This window comes from Sminthopsis crassicaudata, chromosome 2 (assembly GCF_048593235.1).
Source record: "Sminthopsis crassicaudata isolate SCR6 chromosome 2, ASM4859323v1, whole genome shotgun sequence".
In the NCBI taxonomy this organism is placed as follows: domain Eukaryota; kingdom Metazoa; phylum Chordata; class Mammalia; order Dasyuromorphia; family Dasyuridae; genus Sminthopsis; species Sminthopsis crassicaudata.
In genome coordinates, this window is record NC_133618.1 from 252530417 (window position 1) to 252555445 (window position 25029).

Sequence of the window (25029 nt, forward strand, 5' to 3'; positions counted from 1 at the left end):
CAAAACAAAAAGACTACCTTGAGTATTTCAATAACCTCTTTTCTCACATTATTTTCCAATGTCTCCTAACCTCAATATTCTGAAATTCTTCTCTCCAAGAGATCAAAATCTAAGATCTTTTAATGACTTTTTCTTAATGCCTTTTCTTTTTCAATCTCCCTGCAGCATTTGACACAATGACCATCTTCTGGATACTCTAGTCTCTGTTTTCAAGATTCTGGTTTCTTGTTTCTCCACAATTATTTTTCATTATCTTTTGGTTGGATCTTTATATCACTATGGCTATCTTTTAAGACCATCTTAGAAAGGTTCTCTGTCATTTTCACTTGATCTCATCAGACCCTATGGTTTTAATAATCATTTTGGAGATGATTCTTAGAGTTATTCAGTCCTAGCTTCTCTTGAGCTATAAACCCACATCACCAACTGCCAATTGGGCATTTAGAATTGGAAGTCCTATAAGTATCTTAAAACTAACCTTTTCAAAATAGAACTCATCTTTTTCCCCAAACCCAACCCTCTTTCAAACTTCCTCATTACTATTAAGGTGGTATCTCTATTCTTCCAATCAATCATCTAAGTTCACCTCAGTGTCATTATCATCTTTTCTCAACATCACATCGTTGTCAAGTTTTTAATTTCTTCCTCTGCAACATTTCTTGCAACCTTCTTTCCACCAATAATCACTACCTTAGTTAGGTATTTACTATCTTATGTCTAGATTTTCAGCAACTTTTTAAATTGGACTCCGGCTTTATGTGTCTCCCCACTCCATTCCATTTTGCATACAGCTGACAAAATGATTTTTCTGAAATGTTGTTTTAACCAATATGACTTTTCCCCGACCTGTAAAATTCTTGTGGTGCCTGGCCCTCTCTTCCATCTTCCCCATTTGAATCTAGGTTAATTATAAGGTGTCCTAAAATTCAGTGCAGAGATATTAAAGCTTATTAATCAATAAAACTAATATATTCTTTAAAATTGGGACTAAGACTTTTGGGACACCCTGTACAAACTTTTGTTTGTCATTTAAATTTCTTTACAACCTGATCTCTATCTTTCCAGGCTTTTAACATAACACTCCTTACACACTCCATGGTCCTGTAACACCAGGCTACTTTGTTAAGCACAAAGCTCTGTTTTCCATCTCTGTGCCTTTGCACTACTCCCATGAGGATTATTTTCCCTTCTAACTTCAAGACAATTAGAATCTGGCTCCCTTTAAGACTCAGCTCAAGGGCTCCTACTCTGTGTTATTATGCATGTTTTCTTCTCACTAAAATGTGAGCTCTTTTGAGAGCAGGATTTTTTTTTCTTTGTATTCACAATGAATATGTTGCCGAGACTGGACTCAGGATGATCTGAGTATGATCTGAGTTTGTTTTGCCTCAAATAATTATTAGCTATGTGGCCCCTCATAAAGACAGTTAGTTTTCTGAGTATATCTTACCTGTTTTCTCATCTGTAAAATGGGGATAAACAGGGTTGTTGTAAACAAATGAGATCATTGTATAGCACTTAGCACAGTGTTTTGCATATGGTAAGTGCTCTACAAATAGCTATTATTATAGTACAGTACCAGATACCACAATAAATGCTTGAACTATGTCAGGGCAATTAATTCCTCTGGTGAAATCTCAAAACTTTCTTGTTCTCTATGCTTCAGATTTTACTTCACTTGTATATATTCTTTTATCTTGTCTCTCCTGGAGACTGAATACTAACCCAAAAACACCACCACAAAAACCAAAGAACTTTTATTTATTTATTTATGAAAATTTCTTTTTACAAAAGTGAGTTATTTATAGAATTCCTCATTTCACTGAATTTTCAATTAGCTTGGGAGGATCAGCCAGACCTTATGCTTCTTTGACATAGTTTTAGACAACCCAGAGTCAAGTGTCATACAGTGAGGAGTAAGAGGACTTTTTGAGTAATAACAAATATAAAACGCTATCAAAATTGGACATATTGTAAAAACAAAAACCCAAGATAGTATTAAACATTTATGTTTTAACTGCAATTGGTATTATAATACGGTACTAGAAAATTTTCAAATTCATTGGAATCTTGTTAGAAATGACAATGCTTCATTCAATACAGGTAATCAGGGTGACAGAGGAGATAAAGGAGCTATTGGCATAGGCATTGATGGGCCTGATGGAGATCAAGGACCTCAAGGTATGACAATACTTTGCATTTTTATACAGGCTGTGGCTGTATATTTTATCAGCAATTTAGTTTGCTGACAGAATATTTAAATGAAACATTTGTTTGAAATTTAGTTTTTTATGAGAAAAATATTGTCTTTGCCAAAGCATAGATAGAATTCTTCAAGGCAAAAATAAAATGATTCCTAGATTAAAATCTTAACCAACTTCCTTGAAAAGTTTGATGAAAATAATCTTATTAAATAACCATTTTAAATATTATGAAACAATTATCTGACTACATAGTTCCTTACCAAAGATCTTCCTCATTATATATTTTATATATATATATATATATATATATATACACATATATATATACATACATATATATATGTATATATACATATATATACATACATATATATATATGTATATATACATATATATACATACATATATATGTATATATACATATATATACACACATATATATATGTATATATATATATATGTATGTATATATATATATATATATTCCTTCTTACCTGGAACCTCTTTATTGACCCTATAATCTCATGGTCAAACATATGTTGTCATTTAAATTTGAATAAATAAACATATCTTTTATGGTGTGGTAGTGGCTAGTTCTGAGTTATACATGAGCAAGGCAAAGAGTAAACAAACTCTTGACAGCAAGAATAAACATAATCACTTAGCTATGTTATAAAAAGAAAAGCTAAGTATACAATCAAACTGATAATGTAAGAACTGTATCCAAACTCTACCTAACTTTTTCTCCTTGCAATCTTTCTTAAGGACCTCAAGGCGTTCCTGGAATTAGTAAAGATGGTCGAGATGGTGCCCATGGTGAACCTGGTTTTCCAGGTGATCCTGGCATTCCTGGTGCAATTGGTGTTCAGGGAACTCCAGGGATTTGTGATACCTCAGCCTGTCAAGGAGCTGTTATAGGAGGAGGAGGGGAAAAATCTGGCCCTAGAAGCTCATAAAATGTAATTTAAAGAAATGGACCAATTACTGAATATTTTGAGTAAACATTGAATTATGAAAAGACAAATTGATAGACAGTATTCCCTTATTAATTTTAATGAGCTCAAAATTGTACATGGTAATTCAACTCAATGAAGCACTATGATGAAAAGCATTTTCAATATCTTATATATGCCCTTTTTTTCCCAAAACCTTTTAATGGCAACAAATCTCACCTCTTAACTTCAAAAGGGTTTTATTCTTTTTACCATCTTTTCTCCCTATACATAACTGTCTATTTGTGTACAAGAATTAAACTTGATTTCATATCTCAACTTGCCATAAGCAGTAAATCCAAAATGCTTCCAAGGGAGTTTAATTTATGTAAATAAAATTTTCAGGGGAGAATTTTTGTGTATTTCCATAAGATGACAAAGGACATTCAGTAGCATATTCCATACCAAACTTCACTTTTTCACAAACACTTTGCACATAGCTAACGATTATGACAGAATCCCAGTAAGGAAAAAAAAAAAAGTTAATTTGCATCCAGTAATATTAACACTGGTGACGTAGTATTATTAAAAATGAAAGGAAAATTTTAAAATTTTTATGATGTCCTATCCACACAAAGCTCTAGCCAGATTTACCTCTTTAACACTTATTTTTGTCTGAAAATAAATTGCTACAAATTTGTGAATATCTGTGATTTTACAGTATTTATTTTAGGTGACTTTGTATGTAAAGCCTGTTGGTGTCATCTGTTGTAATAAATAAAGCCACTCAAATCTGAAAGTATTGTAGTTCAAAACACTGTAGTTTATTATCACATAGAGCAATTACTCTCAATATGAAAATATTCTGTGCATATAAGTAATCCATTGTTTACAGTATACCATGTATGGGCAAAAGCAGCTTTTAAGAGAAACTTCTGGAAAGCTTGTATTTTAAATGGTTTAAAACAATACTGTATTTTGCAAACAATGCAAACAAACAGCACTGTAGGACTGAAAATATAATTTCAAGGGGGATAGATAATTGGTAAACTCAAATACAGTATCATTTCCAAACTACTTATAGTCAAGAACAATTTAACTTTGTTCCAATTGCTAAGTGGGCGTTTTTGAAATATAAATAAAATAAAAGCAATGTACCTTTTAATAAGGCTGAACACAAATCTATATAGATTGTTCAAATATTTTTATAACATATCATGTTAGGAAAACATGATGGATTTCATTGATAATTGAAGAATTACTTACTAATAATTGTCAAGATGCTTTCTTGTTGCTGCTGGTCCCCCAAAGGTCTAAGAATGAATAAATATTTAATGTTCTAGATATGTATTTTTACAAAATGTATTTTGCCAGTAAGTCGCTACTACTGGAATCCCATTAACAAATGTTGTCAATATAAAATTAGACCATCAGAGTAGAATTCCAGAATTGTAGAAAATATATATGGATTATCCCTGGATAGCCATATATTTAATAAAAATACTAAGTATTCAGTTCAAACTACTTGATCTCCATAGCGGGGCTATTCTGTAGATTTTCCTGCACTGGACATGTTACTAACGAGTCTGGTCTGGTCAGCTTTAGCCTTCTGCCCGTTTTACCACAAAATACACTTTCAAATTCCTAAAGTCAAAAAATGATAATTAATTTAATATATTGAATTTATCAAACAGTATTCAAATATAAAATTACTAAGCCTCAATTTAATAATGATATAAACATAATAAATGGCTTAAATGGCATAAACATGTTTATAAAAATATAATTTTAATATGAATTACAAAATTCTCTTTAAACAGATCTTATTAAAATAGTTATTCAAATAAATGCTCACAGAATGAAAATAAATTATAACTCTCCAACTATAGTTCAAATCTTAGAATTAATAAAAAATTTAAAGCAATAAAGTATAGGAGTTTTTCTATTTGTTACTAGTTTTTAGGGAAAGTAGTACATTATTACTTTACTATGCAATTACTGTAATTACTTAACACTGACAGGCGGGACTATAGTAGCACTGTTAAACACTGGTACAAAATTCTTAGTTCAAATAATACAGACTATGTATACCACTTTCATATTTTAGAGGGCACTTTTATTTTTAAAATCCATTTTCTTTTATAAAAAATACTAGACACCAATTACCTACCCATTCCCAAACATATTCATTAAATCTTGTAATCTGAGTATGAACTCTTTTTAATATCTTTTTCTGCGCTTGGTAAAGTGCTTTAGAAACTTGCTACAATTCAAGGTGAGGCATATTTCATATTTCATCTTCCAAGACAAGTTACTAGAACTACTACTGCATGTCATCATTTTGAAGGTTGAAATGGCAGCTAATGAACACTGCTGCACAGAGTATGGGAGAATTTTAAAGGAGACACGAAAGAACCTGAACTGGGATTCAGAATACTTGAGTTCATGTGTGTTCTATCATTGATAAGCATTTGACTCTTGGATGTAATTTAGCTCTGTAATTTGGATGAGCTTTGGGTGAGCTTTAGTTTACTCATCTATGAAATATAAAGGAGCCTCAGTATTAAAATTCTAAAATGGTAAAGTGCTTTTACCTTCTTATTTGAATTGCTTGACAAGTACTTAAACAACAAGCAAACAACAAAATTGAAGATCAAAACACATAAATGCCTCACCAAACCTGATTTATAGATATATATTTTGGGAAGATAGTATAAATATGAAAAAACTATAATGAAATTAATTTTTTTCTATCAATAAAATATGCATCTTAATTAATTTTTTTTTTAGTGAAATGGCAAATCTATACATACTTGTACTGTACTCATTCCATCCTACCCCAACCCACTATCGTGAAAGAAATCATTTATTTTTATAATATGGGTTATAGAATTGGGCCAAAATAAAGCTAATAGGTCTCATAAACCCTAACCAACTGAATGAATTAAGCACTTAGCTATGGATACTTACTGATGTTTTCTCCATTTAATAATTTTCCTTACTTTTCTTTCACTAATAAGTGTAAGCTTATATGCACAAAGCACAAAAATACAATTGATGGAAAGGGTTTTTTATAACTTATTTTCATTTCATAAGAAAGATATCATGTGAACAAAGTTGATATTTACATTTTATAATTATATGACTCGTGCCCACAACTAAGGCTGAATTGCAAGTAGGCAAAGAAGAATATTCAGACTTAATACTTTACACTTATCGATACAAAGAAAAGTGGCAAACATTAACTATGGCTCACATACAACCCCAGGTTAACAAGGTATATTTGCCCTAAAGTACTAATGTTCACTATAATCCAAAATACCATAAAACATGAAAGTACAAACATATCTTTATTTTTACAATTATACCTGTATTTTGATTAACCTTGTTAATTAAATTGCTCATATATTAGATGAGATTTCTTTAGACTGAACCTGATGATCAGTGTATGATATGACATTAATTCAATGTTCTTTATACATATGAATGCAGTTAATACACATCTATGCTCTAATATAGAGTATAAATAGTATGTTTATACATCAATATGGTAAGTATTCCTTTCACTGATAACAAACTGAAATCTCCCCATACTTCAGTCTAGAATTTCATGTGTGGTCAAGAAAAATCATCACCTGGGAGTCCTCCTTCTGGTGATGAACCTCTACAAATTTAGCTGGTATGGTCCTCAGACAACACATACAGAGTCTATCACCATGCCCATACATATCTGTATAACAGAAAATGTAAATGTAGAATACTTATCCTTACTACTGTGTTAATACCTTATTTTCATAAATAGGAGATAAACTAAGCTATCTTTATCAAATTAAAAAACTAACTTACAGAATTAAGTGTTATCAGAATAATACATTTAGGCTGAAATATTTATAAGAATCTCATTATCATTCTTAGTTTCTAGTTTCTAAGTCTATTTAGAATTTCAACTTCAGTTATTGGGTAATTCTTTGAATAATTATATGAGAAGTGAATTAAATATAATCTTTGGCCAGCTGACATTTCCTTGTCTTAATTCATGTAAATCCTTTTGAATTCCATATTAGTCTTAATCATCATCCCCCACTTCTATATGGAATTCAAAGACTGTGACCAAAGATAAATTATTATTTTTTTAATTTTATGTTCTAATTTCTAAGGAACTATCATTAACTGGCTAATCATTTTTTGCTGGTCAAATTTAGGGATAATTTTACCTACAAGCAATAATATGAAAACTACAATAGAAAGGTGAACAAAGAATATGAACATATCTAGAAGAAATGCAAATTGCAAAAACCTTATGAAAGAGTGTTCTATATCAAAAAAAGGGGGAAAATGTAAACTTAAAGCTTATATCTAACAAATTAACCAAAATAATAAAAACCAGAAAAAGTCAATGTTGGAGAAGTATACTACTACACTATTGTTGCTAGAATTAAGAATTTGTCAAATCTTTCTGCAAATTAGCTGAGAATTTATGAGTAAAATCATTAAGCTGTTTGAACTTTTCACCAAGTGACAGCCTTACTAAGCGCACTCTAAAGAAGTAGATGACCAAAAAAAAAAATGGTTCTCTAATATAAAAGGTGTTGTATAAAGTGATACAGTGAAGAATCAAGAGAACAATATATATAATGACTACAATAATGTAAATAATGGTAAAAAGAACATAATCTGTGATGAATTGTAACAATCTGGGACAAAGAAAACTGATATAAAACATTAGTTCTTCAGTGGAGAGGAACTACAGATAAGTAAGGTAGTATATGTTGTGAAATGGTATTGCGATCAGTTGATTTTGTTTAACAGTTTTCTTTAAATAAGGTTCAGAGGGGAGAAGAATAAAGAAACGGTTTTTAAAAAGGCAGCAATAAAAAAATTTTAAACAAGCTATAAAGAAGTGGATGTATCTAACAATTTCAGATGTTTGTGAAGCATTTTATATATATATATATATATATATATATATAAAACCAAATTAATGTCAGTAATGACCTACTTCCCATTTCTTTTGAAGGCAGGCAAGAATCCCACATCCCTTATAGGTATTAAGGATATCTGGTAGATTTGCAAAGCTGAACACCAAAAAGTTTATTAAATCAATAAATGGCAAATTTCAAGAGGATTAAAAAACTTCATTAAAAATAAACATAAACCAATACACTACAACATAAGAAAAGTCACATTATAAATTAACATAATACTCAATATAAACATAAATCCAACACAATTGATACACAGTATGGTTAAGTGTGCCAGCTATAAAGATGAAAATTAAGCAATAGGTGAAAGGGTGTGATGCATGAGATTTGTCCAGTAATATGGACAACTGAAAAGGGAGGATGAAAAGGACACAAACTGTTGGTATCACCCCAAACAAGCATCATCCAAAAGAAAATGCCCTATCTGTTGGTGGTTTCCCTGTAGCCAGAACAAGGCCCTGGAGTGGGAGAGAGGAATCTATCAGGATTTTACCATGATTCAGTTAGATGAAGATATATCTTAATCCTTTTGATGTCATATTTCCTTAAACAAATGGCTAATTTTAGTTACCAAATCAGAATCCTATGTGAATGGTCCTATGCATGATCCAGTAGAATTAGAAGATTAAACAAGTATTTCCTTCAATGTAAAGTAATGGGTTTGTATTTTATTTTATAAATCACCGTCTTATAGATGCGGTCTGCCAGAGCCCAATCATTTTTAATATGACTGACAATCATATTTCAAGAATAGTAGAAGCAAATAAGCAAAATCTACAGGAAAGATAACCATCTCAAGGCACAGCACAAAATAAAACCACTTTAGCAAAAATATTTTTAGTGTGAAATACCAAGTTGACAAAAGTGTACGATCCAAATTTAGTAACTGTGAAATACAATCTACATAATAAATGTTGTAACTAAATCACATATTATATGTACACTTGTGGCTTCATTTAAGCCTTTCCAAATTCCTTTTTTAAAAAGAGATTACAATAATCTCTTCTCCCAGGAAGAATTTGCTATCTGTACCAATTTGATACTTAACAATTACCACCTTTTTTTTTAATTAATTTTTTTTTCTAAGTATGTCTCACATCTATTTAGGTTGCAAATTCTCTTAGGGAATGGCTTTGACTTACTTTTCTGGTATCATCCACTGAGCATCTATTAGAAGCTTATACACAATAGGCATTTAAATATCTATGGTTTTTAATAACTAATTAACTTTGATAACATATTGTAAATGTGGAATGCCAGTGTGATATATTATTTTACCCGTTAGCTACAAGTCTTACTTTACTTTTAATGTTAACAATTATCATTAATGTGTATCTATTTCCTGATATTATACCTAGTATCCTGATGGCAATATTTAAGAAAATAATAAAGCATCTCAGTTTGAAAATAATTGGTAAAATAAAGAAGGCCAAGGATTTTTAATTATTTGTGGGCTTTTAAAGTGAAATTTCAAAAATTTGGCCTAATTACTAACCTTCTTCAGAGAATCTCCATGTCTTTCCTGAATATATTTCAGGAATGCTGTTGTCCACTGTAAAGTTGTAGCCTTATCAGTCTCAGCATTGCAGAATGGAACTAGAAGATTCAATTCATCACAACAAATCCGAATTCTGCGCCTGCATTCAAAACCCAAAGTAGTCATGAAAGAAACTAAATAAAACTAGCCATCTAAAATGATGTTTCTTTTTTTAAAAAAATTTTATTATAAGCTTAACACTCTCAACAAATACAAATCATTTTGAAGCCTCAAAGTAAAAACTATGTACATTTTCACTGAAAAAAAAAAAAACAATTTTATAAAATAACAATTTTTTCTATAGCCCCTTCTCAATCTATTTGTGTACTTAAAAGTTGTTGTCTTTATTTTTTTTTTTGTTGATATCAATGTGTATATTGTTGTTCTTATTGTGTCGACCTTGCTTTGTATCACTTCACATAAATCTTTCCATTTTCTTTTTATTCTTCAAACTTATGTTTATGGCACAATATTGCTCAGCTGCATTAGCGTAGCATGATTTACTAAGATATTCTCCATTTGTTGAATATATGTGATTACAAATAAATAATTACAATTTTTTGTACAGACAAATTATTTTTTCTTTTAATAGTATCTTTTAAGATATGTCCTAGGAATATGGATGCTGAGAACTGGCTGTCTCAAAGATCACTTTTGTGATTTGCAAAGTTGCTCCTTCCAAAAAGTCTACTCCAATCTACAATCCTACCAACAATGTAGCAAAGTGCTCGTTTCCCTGTAATTTATCAATATTGAATTTTCAATTATTTTTTGCCAAGAGTGCTAGTTTTAAATTAGCATAATAAAATTGCATTATATGCATTTTCTAATATTAGTTTCTTTAATATTCTAGACTTTTAAATAGTTTGTAAACTATAATTTTCAAAGACTGATATTTAAATAGTAGAATACTTCATCAGCACTCAGCACATAAGGGACACAATAAAATGTTTGTTGGATTGGATTAATCCATATAAAATTTGAACAAAGTCAGAATTTAAGGATTAGTAAAGAACTTCCAAAATTGTTTCCTTTTTAGAGGTTAATTAATGCTTTCAGGTCTACAGGGTAATATATAATGGTAGTAAGGTATTATATATCAATCCAACTATGCTAAATGTAGACCTAAGGAAGAATGTGGGATATCCGTAGTCTATAGAAATATATTTTATAGTATTTATAGCAAAGTTTAATGAACTTGCATTATATATCTAGACTATACTGCAATTTCCAAATTTTTGATTCATCAGTATCCAGAGTTTTAAGGATGCAGATACTGTGAAAATGTATACAACATGGCCCCATTTGCCAATCTGCATATTCCTAACCACATCTATAAAGCAAGTGACTAGTTCACTAGATGCTAGAGGCACAACTGTATAACTGAGGTTCAACTGAACACCCAAGAAGGAAAAGGTTTTTGTTTTTTAAAGTTTGGACCTCTGATTTCATCAGTGCATGGCACTCCCAGTATGGAAATTCCTTCCACTGATGCAGGTCAACAACTTCTCTGCAGCTTACTGTATAATAAAATTGTTTGGATTATTGAGAGGTTAAGCGATTTGCCCACTGTCACATCAGCGGCATAGGTTAAAGAGAAGACTTGAACCCAGGTCTTCCTGACTCCAAGGCTAGCCCTCTATCCACTATGACACACTGCCTCTCAAAGGATACATTTGTAATTATTTATATAAAACTGAAACCCTGAAGTGATTAATATATACTTATGCCCTATGTATGGCTCTATGATGTCATCAATGTAGGTGCTCCCTCCACCAGTGCATATTGAAATATCTTGGGTAACTCTTGTGCATATATCTTTCCATAAATCCACTATGAAGATTTGCCCAAAACACCAGACATCTTCTTACGCATACCAATGTTGCACATAGCCAATCAGCTGTATAATTCATTCTTGCTATATGACAATCCCTCCTCCTCTTGCAAGCATATATTTTTAACATGATGTTTTACTGCACTTCTTGCAGGCAAGTCATCATTGGTAATGTGCACAGCCTATTTACAGATCCACCATGAATCTCTCCAATGGCCTTTGGATCACCCACAAATATTATTCTTCAGAGATTGAGGTGTTCCACCATTCACAGTTACATAGCATCATCTGGAGAATACTGGTATTTTTAAAATGGGCTTGTGTATCAGGAACACAACTTGGGATCATGGAAAGCATTGCATAATTTCCCAATGCAGTTAAGCACCTGCTTTTCCTTCAATTCTGGACTAAGAAAATAGCCTCTATAATATTTCCAAGATATAAGTAGGGACTAAATTAATGGGCTGACTATCCACCTATATATCATAATCTAGTCAACATGTATTCTTTATCCACTTGACTTATCCTATGTAGATTTTTTGGCCAATCTCTTTTGTAGCTGTGAATTTCATTAGGGAAAACCTCTAATATTCTGGAGCTTAGTATAATCAGTTTTATGTCATCCACAGGGATTGGATCTTCTTTTTGGAATTTGTTCAGTATATCCTCAATGATAGTAGTGAAAACCTTGGCAAGTGCATTTTCCCATTTTATGTTTCACTTAATCATTTCATTGAACAAAATTACTTCAGTGGTTACATCTATGATAGAATCTCATGTGATCTTAATATGTCCATTGTTTGTATAGAATTTTAAAATCTATGTTCTGCTCTATCAAGTCAAATTATTTTTGAAATAAGAAGTAGTTGGATCTTGTATTCTTCATACTGTTCAATCAGTTGTATGAGTGAAGAGGTATTATCCTAGAAAATGGTCTGTGAGTCTTCCTGTCCCCTTTTCAAACTTTAATCCAGGGTACTCTTAACACGTTCATTCTCATAGAGCTGTCATAGAAATAATACAGTAGGAAAATGGGTCAGTAGCTATTGATACTATTGTCTTTTTTTGGTAATAGTATCTTACGTGATTTCCCCCCCTACTTTTGTTTTTTCCCCATTTTATAAATTTTGAAAATTCTTCAGTTGCCTCCAAAGCTGTATTTCTCAAGCAGATTTCTTCTGTGTAAGCTTCTGCAGACCCAGCCACTCTTCCCAACATCAATTTCTCAAGTGCCAATTCTCACTCTTCATCAAGTACTGAGATGCAATGAGTCTAAATGTAGACTGTATGTAGTCAATGAAGAGCTTAGATCACAACAGAATGGCTGACAAATCTTTATATTCATTATATTCTTTCTAGTTTCATTTAGTTTCATGCACCATTTTCTGAAGATTCATTTTCCATTTTGCTACTTTTAACAGTTTTGTGAGGCAATGCTTTGGGTAATAATCAGATACCAATATCTTTATCTTTAGTTATTTCCCATTTTCTAGAGTCAAAAGTCTGTTTAAATAGATTGGGTTGTAGTAGCTATAAATGCATATAGTGCTGTCTTAGCTTTATCCTTTTTTCAATCTGATGATTTTGATCTTTGCTCTAATTGATGGTTCAATTCTACAAAGAACACATTCAGAAATGATTCACAGTCACTGTTATAAGATATTGGTCAATTTCATTTTCTCTGAAGCTCTTTGAGGTACTCTCTTGAAAATAATATATATCTCTTGAAATATAGGCCTAATGCTTTGGAATTGTCTTTTAAGACTTTAGATTCTTAATTCCAAACCATGTTGCCCACTTTCACAATAAAATCATTGAGCATCATGACATAAATACATATTCATACATATGTGTCTATATGCATATCTATGTTTGTATACATATACATATATTATTGACATGGTTTAGAATGTTCTTTTGTTATGTTCTTTACTTCTTCATCTTCTGGAAAACTCTTTCCTTCTGCCTTATCAAGATGTCAGGATATTCTTGAGTTCTCAGAGAATACACCAGTGAAGGGCAAACTCTGGTAAATTCTACCAAGGTGGAAAGGTTTCAAATATGATCCTATGACAGATCACTCCTACTGTCAAAGGACCAACTTAATTAAGGACACAAAAGGCTCAATTAGGTCATTAATTCTTTGGTGATGACAAGTCATGAAACTAAGAAAAAGCAAAATGGTCTCCCAAATCACAGTGTAAGGTAGGCAAAGTGACAGAAAAGGGACGCTAAGCATCTTACTATTTTCATGTCATCTATAAACATCAACTTAATTACTGTTATAATAAGTACAAGATCTTGGTCCATCAACTGAATTGAGATAGGACTGCAGAAATGACACATGTTCATATTGTCATTCTTGCTGTAATAAAAACCAGAATAAAGAAGTTGAAGCTAAATGAAATTAACTTCAATAAAATGGCTCACTAATCTTCCAGAAGAGGCAAACAACAGAACTGGAGACATCTTCATTGCATACTTATAGTCAAGAAGAAAACATTTCATAGGACATTTGTGTTTGTGAAAGCAAAGTACAATGACTGCCATGAAAATAATTATATCTTATATGTATCGATGTAGCTCTTTTTTATAATGGAACTACTTTGTTTTAATTAAGCATCAGAACAAGATGATTCAACTTTGAATTTATGGTAATTTTATACACATATGTTCTTTACATAAAGAGGCAATATGATGAAGTGAAGAGTAGACTTGAAATCAGGAATGATCTAGGTTCAAATCCCACTTCCAACATTTTACTGGCTGTGTAAACCTAAGTAAATCACAATATTTTTGAGTATGAGTGTCTTCATTAGTAAAATAGTAATGACAATGATAATTGTAGTACCATTTCCCAGGATTGTGAGGATCAAACAAAATATATTTTAAAAGCCCTTGTAAACCCTTAAGTGCTATCTGTAGGCAACTATCATGTGTTCAAATATTAAGCAAGCCGATACTTTAAGGATCCGTGATTTCGTCAGTGTGGCCACTGCCTCCACTAATGCAGACTATATCTATCAATCAATCAGGCATCAAACATTTATTAAGTCCCTTCTATTTGACAGGCACTGTCCCGGGCATTGGAGATAACAAAGACAAAAATGAGACATCTGCCCCCAAAGAGCTTACATTCTATCAAGGAACATGACATGTATACATATAAGCACAAACAAGATAAATAAAAGATTTGAAAGAAGTTAGTCCTACAGTTAGTTGGAGAGATTAGGATAGGTTTCATGTAGAATATCACATGTGAAAAACAGTAAAAAAGCTCTTTTGGTTGGACCATTTGGAGAGGGGATTAATGTATATTAAGGCTGGAAAAGTAAGTTGAGACAAAGCCATGAAGGGTTTTAAATACCAGAGGTGTGTTCACATATTATTTTCCTTTATGTTTTTTATTATAGTACTTTATTTTCCAAATACATGCAAATATAGTTTTCAACATTCACCCTTGTGAAGCAAAACCTTATGTTCCAAATTTTTCTCCCTCCCTTCCTCTTGTGCTTTTGCCCTCACCAGCAAGCAATACAATCAATATAGGTTAATCATTACATATTACTTTAAAGGCAATAAGGAACCAATGAAGTTTATTCCATACGAAAATGACATGGGTAGATCTATGACATCTATGTGGTGGATGGACAGAAGAGTGGAAAGATTTGAGGAAATTAAAAAAATTTATTAAGAAAATTATTGCAACAGTATGGGCAAAAGGTAATGAAAGTATAAACTTTAAGATAAGAACTAGGGTAGCAAATATATGAGTAAAGGGACTGATGTAAAAGATGTTGTGAAGGCAGATGCATTTAATAGGTATATGAGGTGAGAGAGTAAGTAGTCCAGCAAGCATAATTCCAATGTTTTGAACCTGGATGAGTGAAAAGATAGAGGCACTTTTGACATAAACAAGAATTTCAGAAGATAGGTAGATTTTCAGATAGATTTAGTTTGAGATTCTCAATAAGCAGTAGGATTTGAACTCAAGAGAGACTGAGAGTGGAACTGCAGTTCTGCAGGACACCTGAATAAAAAGGATATTTAAGCCCATGGCTGCTGATGAAGTCACCATGAGAAAGAAAAGAAAATCCAGGACAGATACTTGGGGTATTACCCATCAGTAAAGAAGCATGATATGAATGCTGAGCCCAGCAAAGGAGATTGAGAAGATGATATTAAGACAAGATTAAGGAGAATCAAGAAAATAGTATCACAAGAAGTCTTTTGAATTTATATCAATCAAAAAGCAATTAATAAACTCATTATTGCCAAACATTGTGCCAGGTGCTAGGTATACAAGATAAAATTTAAAAAGTCCTTGCTCTTAAGGAACTTACATTCTGCAGGGGAAGACAAAATATACATATATAAGTATAAACAATAAATACACAAAATAAGTACAAAGTAAGTTGGAAGCTGGGGAGGACACTAGCAGTTAGGGCAGGGGAAGTAGATCAGGAAAAGCAGAATATGGCATATGAGGTGAGCTATGGTCAAAAAATTAAATTATCCTGCAGTCACCTGGTGATTAATTTCTCCAAACTTAAGAAGGCTAGTTCTCAGACAAGAAAGTCCTCAGAAAAAGTCTTTCAAGTTTTGAAGGATTTTCCAGAGCTTGTTCGAAGGACTGGCATAACTTTTGAGCATTCAGAGCCACTGCCATTTTAGAATGATGCACTGGAATCAAACTTCAGTGAAGAAAAAATCAATTAAGATGTTCAACTTGATTATGGGAAGAAGACAATCTCAAGAAAGTTGAAAGGTATTACAAATATAAATAATATAGATGGGTTTACTTTATTTATGAATTTACTTCACTAATATTCTAGCCATTTCAACTTTACTCCTTAACCATTTTATCAAAACTACTATTGCTCAAAAATAATACTACAATAGTAGTGTCCACCATTTAGTTAAGGTCCTAAGAAGCAGAAAATGGTTCAAAAGCTCTGATCACAAAAAACCAATGCTTCTAAAATAATGTCATGAACAAAATCTACTAAATCTTAAAACTTACCTTCTATCTCTTTCCATCCGATTATGTCTCTCCCTGCGCTGAGAGCGTCCACCTTGTTGCCCACTTTGTGTCTGGTCACCTAGGCTTGATTGTGTGGATTCTGTAGATTGCCAAGCACCTTGTGAAGTTGCGGTGCTCTGGCTTTCTCCTACATTTTGAATTTCACCAAGAGCTCTTCTTTCTACATTTGTGTCCAATTGACGCATTCGACTGCGATTTCTTTTATTTATTGCTTGTTTACATAACGCTTCTTCTTTGCAAAATAAGAAAAAAAAGTAGTACTTTAATTTTTTATTCTCCTTTTAAGTTAATTCCTAATATATTAATCTTTGATTTTCTGTATTATATTTTGTATTAAGTACAAAATAGAAAAATTAACGAATATAACTCAGTGCAAAACTAATAAATAACCTAAAAATTAACTACTATTGCAGAAAAAAAAATGCTACTCCCTTTTAGCAGTGAAATTAGTTGGCTACCTAGTACTAAATCTGAAGCCCACTTTTTGTTACTATATTTGGAATGTCTATTAACAATGAAATACTTCTGAACTCCAGTTTCTATTTTTAAAAGAATCTTTAGATACTTATTATATATAAGTTGGAATTGTTCCCACTTTCTAGTTTTCAGAGAAAATAAAAATTGAAGAACTAAAGACTAATACCTAAATACAAAAATGTTTCTCAAAAAAAACCCAAACTACTCATATTCTCTTCCAAAGGGAAGCATGATACATTACTACAATCATTATACTTACTGTAATTTTTAGGAAAGAGAACAAAAACATAAAGGGCATGAGACTTAATACCTTCTTATCCTAGAGATCTTACCACAAACTAATAAGAAACATAGATATTGAATTTGTATTTAACCTTTAGAAACCAGTCAAGTCTCATTATAATGAATTTCAATGGATTGTTTTCCCCCTACTCAGTTTTCCAGTGGTTCTTATTTGATATAGTAAGAGCAAGAGATAGCATGGCAAACGATCTTACCCATCCCTTTCCCTAAAAGCTCTAGAATTTTGTTTGTAAGATGGTTTTTAAGAGTTAAGCTCCACTCCTTCAAACCTCCTCATGACTAAAAATGTTTGAAGTGTCAAGGGTTGAGAAATAAATAGGATGGAACTTAGACAAAACTTCAAAAGAAGCCAAATTTGTATTGGCATCATTTCATATCCCCTTCTGAGATTTTTTCCATAACAGTTTTCAAGGGTTCCTTGTCTGCACATCCAAACTTTGTCATTAGGCTTTAACAAGCTATAAAATTTCTTTTAACTTATCCTCAATAAAAATTCCCATTCTACTAGTATGAATCTAAAATTCTTATTAGGGAAAAAGAATTCCTATTAACCTAATTCACAGTTAAGATTTGAAAGACTGATTGCCACTTAAACATCTCATAGGGATTTATAATTCACACACTGAAGCATAAATGAATCTCTAAGTGGTAGATTTTTATGCTCTGTGGCAAAATGAAGTAAAAAATTTCAGTGTCATATTTTTTATAAGACAGATCCCCATCAAAAGGGCTTCTTTACAGTGCAAATGTTGCAAAGTAGCAAGAGAAGAGCTGCAAAGAATTTGGCTATAATTCAGTAACTTAACTATAACTAAAAAAACATTTAATCATACTTTCATCGTACAGAATCCAATTACTCTATTGGAGACAAAAATAATTTGTTCTCCTGAATTGTCATAATAAAAATTTTATTCGAAATAGAGCCCCAAACTATTGTTAAAGGTCAATCATTTATGATTTGGAAAAAAACAAGTACCTCACTACAATATCTGCTATGTTGACAATTTACCCGTAGAGGATTTCAGATTCCTCAATTAGAGATGCAGAGGAAACTACAAATGAACTATGATGTGCTTTAAGCAACTTGATGATAAAAACTACCATTACAAAAAAAAATCATTATTTGCTATTTACTAAATTCATTATTAAAAAGAAACAAGCCCAATAAATCAATATACTGCTATATTGGGTAAGCACAATTCATATGTTCAAGCTTGAGAAAAAAAATGCTCAAAATATGAAATATGATCATTTTAGGAACATGGGGAAGGTTGAAAGAAAGATGGGTAGGAATTACTGTTAAAATGTTTAAAAAAAAAAAAAGTTTCCTAGTAAGGGGAAATTGTTGTGTGACAAAACTGATGTCTAATGGAATTTTTACATCTACTGCCAAAGAAAGAAACTCTTATCTTATGTCATATATCTTACCTCCTACTTTAATCCAAACCTGCTCAGGTAAAGGCTTGTTTCTACTGCCTAAAGTCTGTTTAGTAGATTCAATTTCTTGCTGGTAACAGAAAGAAAATGCTCTGGGTAACCCAATATCTTGATGTTTGGCAGCTTCAAGTATAGAACATGAGTTACTAGAACTCTGGAATATAATGAAGGAATAGCAATATAATTAATTTTATTATCAAAATGCATCTTAATCTCCTCTCTGCTGCCACAAGTAAAACGTACTTTAACATGAAGTAAATACTAATAACAGCATTTATGGATATACAACTCAGACTTTTAAATTTGCAAACTAAATATTGTGGAGTTTAAAATATATCCCACATACCTTCATTAAAAAGTTATTTGTCAGATTCAATGAAAAGAATACAATCCATGAGGCCTAATTAAGACAATGATTAATAAAAGCTGTCAAAAATTCCTTCACAAAAATCCTACTCTAGTGTCTTATTCTGGCACAGACGGGAACCCTGGGTACTTAAGGAGTACATGAATGGAGCACAAGCTCTGGCAGTTTCTACCAAGCTGGAAAGGCTTGGAACATGATCCTAGCAATAGAGTGTGTCTGCTATACAGAGGCCAGCCCAGTTAAGTACAGAAAGGCTCATCACCAGTAGGTTGGCCACCTTAGGTGAATTCTTTGGCCATGGCAACCCATCAAAAGTTAGTATTTCAGAGCTTCACTAATCATTTTCCCTACCTGTGTTTGTGAAAGATTAGAATTCCCAGCAGTAGAACAGGCATTTGCAGTAAATAATGGGTATGTAAATTGCAAAGCAGTAGTAGCAGCAGCAGTTTTATTTTTCACTAATGTGGTACATTTGTTCTGCTGCTGATGAAGAGGAACATTCATTAGTTCAGATGGATGTCGAATAAGGGTTACCAAACTGCCAAAACAAAAAGGACAACCCAGAAAAAACAAATCAAGAATATGCAACTGATACTCTCTTCTAGACATATTTTAGTCACTGACTGACAGATCACATTTTCTAAATATAGGTCAAACAGTTAATGTTACCGACCTTAGTTAGTTCAGTGACTGTGCTCTCTCCCCTTACTGGACACTAAAAGGGGCATGGCATTCTAATTTCTTATTTTAATGGTTTCAATTATTCTTCTCTTCTGAGTCAGTGCAAACAACTCAAGGCTTATCTGTTACCTTCATTTGCTCTATTTCTTCACCCAAAGCATTGATGAAGGGCTGAAGTGAATAAGATCACACTTAATTGAAAATGGGCAATAACAATATTAACAATCTGGAAAACACGGGGTGACTTCAACTCCTGCCCCAGCAGGTAGGTCACTCATTTCAAGTAATATTAGAAATAGTAACTTACATATAATAGGTGCTTACTAAATGTATAACTGATTTGTGGAACAAATAAACTGAAAAATTTCAACTTAATGGATTTTGGATTATTTTAATCTATGATTTCAAAAGAGTGGAAAACTCCCTTCACTGATATCAATCAGCAGTTTATTGTCTTACGATTTTGCCTAGGAAAGAGTTTAAGTGACTTGCCCATGGTCACATGGTATGCATTAAGTTAATATGAATTAAGTTTGCTTTGTTCAAGGCTGGCTGAGCCTTCATTCATTATTATCATTACCCTGTACCTGTTTGATATATATGCACATATAATGTGCACTTGCATTATATAAACACATACATATGTGTGTGTGTGTGTGTGTATATATATATATACACACACAGACACATGTGCATGCATGCAATAAAGAATAAGTTCAAAGTTCATTTAAACTTAATTTTATACAGTTTAAGTTCCTCAATGTTGTTTGAATGAGTCTATGCAGCTGATTTTTACATATAAAATGAATGGGAATTAAGGTAATTATTTAGGTAAATCGAAAAGCTCATCAAAATAGTAACTTTGGTGACTTATCCAAATATTTTCAGGCAAAAGAATTTTTTGCCAAGATCACCTGGTAATTATTTCAATCATTTGTTTCCCTTTATTATCACAGACTAACAGTTAAAACTATAAATGATACAATGTTTTATCTAATCTTATAATTTTTTTAAAGTAGTAGAATCTGAATATGCAAAACAATCTAGCTAAACTTAAGTAAAACATGGCCTTGAAAAGCTATTGTGACAAATTTTAATTAAGCTGTTAAAAGTGTATATGTCTAAAAACAAAGTAGACACTGGCTGGATTAAATAGTGGCAACACAAATTATGGTCATGAATGTAATTATATATTACAAAATTCTAATAAATGGTGAATATGAAGAATTCTGAATAGGGTAACTCAATGAACTAATACAGACTAAAGTAAGCAGAATTGAAAGTGCAAAATACTGACAACTAATTTAGTGCCCTGTCATTATGATGACCAGTCACCCCCACAAGGTTGAGACTTAAGTGTGTAATTGGTATGTACTATTGGACATGATTATGGTTCTCATTTTTTCTTAAACTACTATTTTCTCTCCATTCTTTTTCAATCTTTTGTTAAAAGGGCTAACTCATTGAATGAGAGCAAGGAATAGATATATTTGGAAATGGTGATATAAAAAGATGTTAATAAAAAAGATTTTAAAAAATTTAAAAGTACAGAAATTTACATAAGGCTTCAGTGGTGTACTAAAAAAAAAAATATGGGAGTATAAGTGAGAAGGCCTAGGTTAAAATTCTAACTCTTGTAACTTCCTAGGTCAATGAACCTAGGTAAGTCTCAGTTCTTTGCCTTTTTTCTTCATCTGTAAAATGGGGACAATAATAACTATAGTATCCACCTCAGAAGAATGTCTGAGGAATGAATGAGTGAAGCATTTTGCAAAACTTAAAAATGTTATATATATCTATTATCACTACCATTGATGTGAATTTGGGCAAGTCACTTCACAACTCTCTTTTCAGATTCATCATTTAAAGTTAAAACTTAAAATTAAGTTTTGTTTATTTAAATAAGCAGGGAAACTTTCTCCTCCCCAACAGGTAGGGGGAAGGGAATTTCAAAATGGAGATAAATATTTGCATTCTCTATATCAAAGAATTCAAAGAAAGTACTTTGTAAGTTGTAAAGCACAATGTAAGGGTAAGTGATTTCAATTTTATGGTATAATTACTGAAGCATGTAATTTTTAGGTGTTCTTGCCACTTTTGTACTCAAATTCATGAAATTATATTTGAAGCAACTTTTAAAAATCTATGAAATTAAAAAAAAAAAAAAAAGATCTGAAACACACTTGTTAAGAGTAACTCCAGATTCCTGAGGCTCTTGGCACCTGGGAATTTCTGTCTGGATACTGTTGAATCTGTCTTCCAGCCGAACTCGGACTGCAGATTTAGATCTAGTTTCTGGCACAGGAGCCAGATTTTCAACAGCTATATTTTCTTTATTTGGTCCACCAACATTTTCTCCATGCTTAACTCTTACCACACTGTGGCCAGTGACCTCTACAGAGCTACTGTTGGGTGTTTTCTCTACCTGGTTGGCAACTGTCACAGGTAAATTGGATTCACTGAGCAGCATCATTCTCAGCTCCTGGAAATCAATGTGTCCCAGACACTGGTTTGAGCCCACAAAGCTGCCATCAGAAGTCAGACCTGACTGGCAAATGACTGGATACACTGACTGGCTCCCCGTGCTGTTGGAGGAGTAGCTGGGCTGGTTGGTGCTGCTGGAGGATTGGTACTGAGCCTGGCTCGAGGGATTGCTCGCGGAGAAGAAGGCGGAATTTAGCCGGGTTTCCAGTTCCCCTTCGTTGGCCTGGGCCTCCATGTGCGAGTAGAGGATGTGCTGCAGTTGGGTGTACTCGATCTCCGTCATCTCCACCAGGTTGAGGTCTGTGGTGGTGAAGCTCAGGCCCTGCTCCCCGAACGAAGTGTCATTGGAAGGGCCCTCGGCCGCGGGGGCGGGGTCGGAAGCAGCAGCGCCGCCGACTGCAGAAGCCGAGGCCGAAGCAGCAGCAGCAGCAGCAGCAGCAGCAGCAGCAGCCGCCGCCGCCGCCGCCGCCGCCTGAGGGGTGGACGTGTGGGGTTCTCGGGGGGCCGGACCGGACATGACTTCCAAACACCGAGCCCACCTGGGGGTTGCGGGGTTCCCACCCGGCCGTCTTCTGCAGAGGACGAAAGCAACCCGGGCTGGGGATGAGCTTCCCCCCCGCGATAAGAGGCGGGGAGAGGGGCGGGGCTCGTCCCAAACCCCCGCCCCCCAGCTGACACGGGCGCCCCGCCCCCGCCCCCTGGTTTGGTCACCTGGACGTCCCCCAACCACAAGGCGTGGCGGCAACAGCGGCGGCGGCAGCAGCAGCAACGGGAGCGAGGGGTGGGGGGGAGGAGCCTGCGCGGGGCGGCCCGGGAAGGCCCCGTTCCCCGCGTCCGGACTCACTAGGGAAGAGGAGGACAGGGAGGGGGAGGGAAAGTGGAGGGAGGGAGGGAGGAGTGGGCGGCTCGCGCCTGGGGGGAGAAAGAAAACGAGGGAGGGTGGGAGGGAGGCACGGCGCGCACCAGAAACCCGGGACGGCGGCGGCGGCGAGCCGCGCGCGGGAAGGCCCACTGAGGGCAAGCAGAAGCTCCCGTTGGGGGAGGGAAAACCGCTCACCACTTCGCAGAGCTCAGCACGCGTGCGCACGCCCCACTCTGCCCCGCCCCCTTAGCCAACGGTAACCCCTCCCCCTCGACCCTAGCAACGCCCTCCCCCACCCCCGTTACCCGCCCGCCTCACTGGCCCGGGGGGCGGGGCTAGCCTAGCTTCTTTCATTCCCCGCCCACCCCCGGAGAGACCAACCGCCTGACACACCAGCCCGCGACCGCGACCGTTTCCGGGGACAAAAAAATGTTGGGGGAGGGGAACAGGGATGTATGACTGTAGAGATTGGAATAAGTATTGAAAAACCGAGGAGAGGGTCCGGGGTTAGTGGCAGGGGTAAATAGGGAATGTGCTAGGCCAAACCAGGGGGCCGTGCGCGCGCCCCACCACTATCAGACTTGTGAGAGTAGGGGCGCGCCTATAGGTCCGAGTTGCTAAGGGAAGGGGCGAGCGCGCGTCCACAGGTCACGGCTGCTGAGCGTGGGGGTAAACGAGTACTGGAGGGAAAAACGCTTCCGCGCGTGGTGCGGGTGGCCGGAAGTCTAGATAGCGGCCCTGCACGCCACGCCACGCCACGCCACGCCACGCCACACGTCTAGACTTCGAAAGTTCCGCGAGCAGGGGCTGCCGGAGGTCCTGGTTTCCCTGGGACCCGAGAGGTCGTTTTGTGAGGGGTCGGGGATGATTTTGGGAAAGGTGACCTAGGAAGGAATTCTGGTCTTTGACTACGGCTGTAGTTTCTGCCCAGTTTACAAGAAAAAACAGGCTACATCAAAAAATCTCAACTCCACTGCAGGCTCTAATGATGTAATGTTATATTTGCAAAGTTTAGTCTTTTATTTCATTTCTGGGAAAGGCCAACTCCGAACTCCGTCCTCCGTCCTCCTTTAGCTCCTAGTCCCCCTTCAGCGGAGAAACCTTGCTTCTCCCTTTTGTTTCACGGCAAAGCCAGGTTTTCATATCTGAACCTCCTTAAAAAGATTTGACATCTCGGAAGAACGTTGCGTTTGGCCGTGTTATGTACCTATGTACAACACATGAAATTTAGGCCGAATTGTGTGCGAGCACTGGTCTTACAGTCTAAGCACCTCTCTCGGGGTTATGGGTGTTGAGTTGTTTTAAAGTGCTGGTAAACTCATTACTTAACCTGTGTTTTCCTTTGTAAATCTTTTTATTCTTTGTCAAGGAAAGTCAAATCTTTTGGATCTAATATTCATCCAACTCTTTTCTGATTTCCTTCAAGTCCCAGCTTAAAATCTTCCTTCTACAGGAATCCTATAAAGCAGATTCACACCACAGGGAAACTATCTCTAATTGACCAGGCATTGTGAAGATACCAATAGAATTTTTGTACTTTACATCAATTATAGCTATGACCAATTCAATTTTTTGTTGTTTACCCATCTAACAAAATATTAAAAAAAAAATTTTTGAAAGTTACTATGTTGTTAGTTCTGTGAGAGGATTTAGAAAAATTAGAATAGCAATTGAACCAACTTCAATCGCTTTTTGGTGTCTTCCTTACCACTTCACAAATGGGACTTAGCAAAAGTAGAATAGGCTATCTCAAATCCAAGTTCCCGTCAGCCACGGGTACTAATGAAAAGTGGGAAAGTGACACTTATTTACAAATGAGCAACTCTTCTATATATACATACTGTTTGATGCTACTATTTAGGAGATGCCTTGATCAAAAATTTTT

At 34.5% G+C, this 25029-nt stretch overlaps 2 protein-coding genes across 12 annotated transcripts in view; one reads left to right on the forward strand and one right to left on the reverse strand.

The window, feature by feature from the left end:
• The window catches only part of COL9A3 (collagen type IX alpha 3 chain), a 54015-nt gene extending 50080 nt beyond the window's left edge, over window positions 1–3935 (forward strand). The window contains exons 31-32 of the mRNA XM_074288794.1: window positions 2104–2181; window positions 2970–3935. Of these exons, the coding sequence (XP_074144895.1) occupies window positions 2104–2181; window positions 2970–3160 (269 nt within the window). The 3' untranslated portion in view covers window positions 3161–3935. The remainder of the gene's footprint in view (window positions 1–2103; window positions 2182–2969) is intronic.
• Window positions 3936–3938: 3 nt separating this feature from the next.
• On the reverse strand, window positions 3939–23288 carry TCFL5 (transcription factor like 5). Of its 11 annotated transcripts, none has more exons than XM_074288799.1 (7): window positions 22994–23288; window positions 21982–22854; window positions 19469–19655; window positions 18742–18820; window positions 16513–16762; window positions 9614–9755; window positions 3939–4780 (listed from the first exon to the last, which is right to left on the reverse strand). In XM_074288799.1, the coding sequence occupies exons 2-7, from the start codon at window positions 22797–22799 to the stop codon at window positions 4658–4660; spliced, it is 1599 nt and encodes a 532-aa protein (XP_074144900.1). In that variant the 5' UTR covers window positions 22800–22854; window positions 22994–23288; the 3' UTR covers window positions 3939–4657. The 11 variants fall into 11 exon arrangements, with proteins under 11 accessions (XP_074144900.1, XP_074144899.1, XP_074144896.1 ...); XM_074288798.1 differs by having other exon boundaries at window positions 16513–16765; XM_074288795.1 differs by having other exon boundaries at window positions 16513–16765; window positions 18742–18904.
• Window positions 23289–25029: the final 1741 nt, after the last annotated feature.